Source organism: Cebus imitator, unplaced genomic scaffold (assembly GCF_001604975.1).
Source record: "Cebus imitator isolate Cc_AM_T3 unplaced genomic scaffold, Cebus_imitator-1.0 Scaffold163, whole genome shotgun sequence".
NCBI classification, from domain to species: Eukaryota; Metazoa; Chordata; class Mammalia; order Primates; family Cebidae; genus Cebus; species Cebus imitator.
In genome coordinates this window covers 44,640-47,012 of record NW_016107478.1, presented here as the reverse complement: position 1 = coordinate 47,012, position 2,373 = coordinate 44,640, and the positions used below count along the sequence as shown (strand labels likewise).

The 2,373-nt window shown below is 52.0% G+C and overlaps 1 protein-coding gene across 1 annotated transcript in view; it reads right to left on the bottom strand.

The window, feature by feature from the left end:
- Positions 1 to 1,540: 1,540 nt before the first annotated feature.
- Positions 1,541 to 2,373, bottom strand: part of MROH7 (maestro heat like repeat family member 7) — a 41,499-nt gene continuing 40,666 nt past the window's right edge. The window contains exon 19 of the mRNA XM_017543968.2: positions 1,541 to 1,899. Coding sequence (XP_017399457.2) covers positions 1,621 to 1,899 — 279 coding nt within the window. The 3' untranslated portion in view covers positions 1,541 to 1,620. The remainder of the gene's footprint in view (positions 1,900 to 2,373) is intronic.

Sequence of the window (2,373 nt, the reverse complement as noted above, 5' to 3'; positions counted from 1 at the left end):
GAGATAGAGTTTAATTCTTGATGCCCAGGCAGGAGTGCAATGCAGGATCTTGGCTCACTGCCACCTCCACCTCCTGGGTTCAAGCGATTCTCCTGCCCCAGCCTCCCAAGTAGCTGGGATTACAGGCATGTGCCACCATACCTAGCTAATTTTGTATTTTTAGTAAAGACAGGGTTTCACCATGTTGGTCAGGCTGGTCTTGAACTCCTGACTCAGGTGATCCACCCACAGCAGCCTCCCAAAAGGCTGGGATTACAGGAGTGAGCCACTGCACCATGAGTGAAACTATGTATCCATGAGTGGAACTGCTCAGTCTTCATGCATGGGTATACATGAACTTAGTAAGACTGAAGTGACTGAATAATGACAGATGCCTACAGATTCCAGAAGAGCTGCACCAATCTACCATCCCATCAGCAGTGCCTGAGGGTTCCTGCATCCCCAGGAGGAGGCACCTTCTAAAACAGGCATCTGCCTACATCTGTCCCCTGCTTAGCATCCCACAGTGCCTTCCCACTCCTCCTGGATGAAGTCTCCCTCCTTAACACAGCCTCTAAGGCTTCCGTGGCTCTAGCCTGAACTCCTTGCCCCTCTGTCTCTCGGCTCCATGTACTACAGGTCTGTAGTTGTTCCTTGGTCCTGTGTGTCCTGCTCCCTTCCATACATGCTCTTTCCAAACCCCCTGCAGGGGAGTTTCTTCCCTGGGAAGCCTTATCTGACACCTTAACTAACCCCCTGCTCGTCTATGTACCTCCTCTGGACGCCCCATGCTGACCTGCTGTGCTGTTGGTGTCTTTATATGTTTCTGACACTTCCATTAGACCAAGTTTCTCAACCGTGGCACTTTCGACAATTGGGATGGGGAACTCCCTGTTGAAGGACTGCCCTGAGCATAGGAGGATGTTTAGCAGCATCCCTGGCCACTACCCATCAGATGATAATAGCACACCCCCCAGCCCCCACAAGTTCTAACAGCCAGAAACGTCTCCAGACGTTGTTAAATATTACCTGGGGATCAAAATCACCCCGGCGGAGAACCACTGCATCAGCCTATGAACTGCTAGGGCCTGGCCTGGCGCTGGGTCTTGTTCATGTGTGTATCATGGCACCCAGAGTGGGGCTGGCCCAGGTTAGGTGTTCAGTAAATGCTGCGAGAATCTGTGGTGGCCCCTTACTGGGCAAAGGCCCAAGGGCAGGACTCAGAATTCAGGGTTTGGAGATATGCATGATGTTGTGGGGCTGTGGCTGTCTCTTCTTTCTCTTTTTTTCCTTTCCCTGAAGGTCACCCAAAACATCATCTCCTTTTGTTCTTACAATGTGGGGCAGGAGAAACTGAGACATCCATCAGACTTACTGTATATCCTTGGGGAAGCCACTTCACCTCTCTGGGCCTCTGCTTCCTCACGTATACAATGTGGGCAAAACAGCCTACATGGGTCAATAGGTATTGACTGAGCCGACAAACGCCTCTCAAAGACTGTCACACCAAGTGATGGCTGCTCCAGAGCCTGGGGATGTCCCAAGAGGAGACCATCAGGACAGAGAGTAAACCACATAACATTTATAGGGAGCACAGCTGGGGCTCAACCGCCCTGTAAGAGGGCTGGAGGCTTAGGGACATCACTGCTTCAAGGACATCTTCCAGGAGCCCAGTGCCTGCATGATCCAGGAGCGCCGCTGGTGGGAAGTGGGCAGGTTCTCACAGCTGGGGCTCCAATGGTGCGTGGTGGCCGGGTCACACACCCCAGAGTCCCCGTGCAGCAGCCAGGAGTTCCGCCAGCAGCTGGCCAGGAGGTGGTCCTGAGCCTGGGCCGCATAGATGCACACTGATGCTTCTGGGTCATGTCTCAAGTTTTCCAGAGCTGCGTCATGGGGAAGGGAGATGCTTCCTGTTAAGACCTACATGGGTCTCGTACCTAATCCTTCTCATCTCCATGCCTTGGCTTAAGCACCCTCTGCTCGGCATCCCCTCATCTCGCTTTCCTCCCAGCCCCTCAAATTATTCACATTTTTTCAGAGCCTGAATCAAAACCTGCCTCCTCCAGGAAGTCTTCCTGGACTGTCCCAACCTGCTTTAATGCTTTCATCAGATTCCATAGTTACAAAATGAGTCAGTCCCCACTCAAGAGTCTGAACTATTCACTCTGCACTAAATGGCTTTTGGTCTCGCTTTTGAGCCTCATTTCCTTAATGAGATTGTGAGCTCCCATAGGGTGGGGCTGTTGTTTTGCCTCTTGGTAACCTGGTGATACTTAATGCTATACTCACCCTGGATTAAAAACTAGTAATATTGCCAGGCACGGTGGCTCAAGCCTGTAATCCCAGCACTCTGGGAGGCCGAGGCGGGTGGATCACGAGGTCAAGAGATCGAGA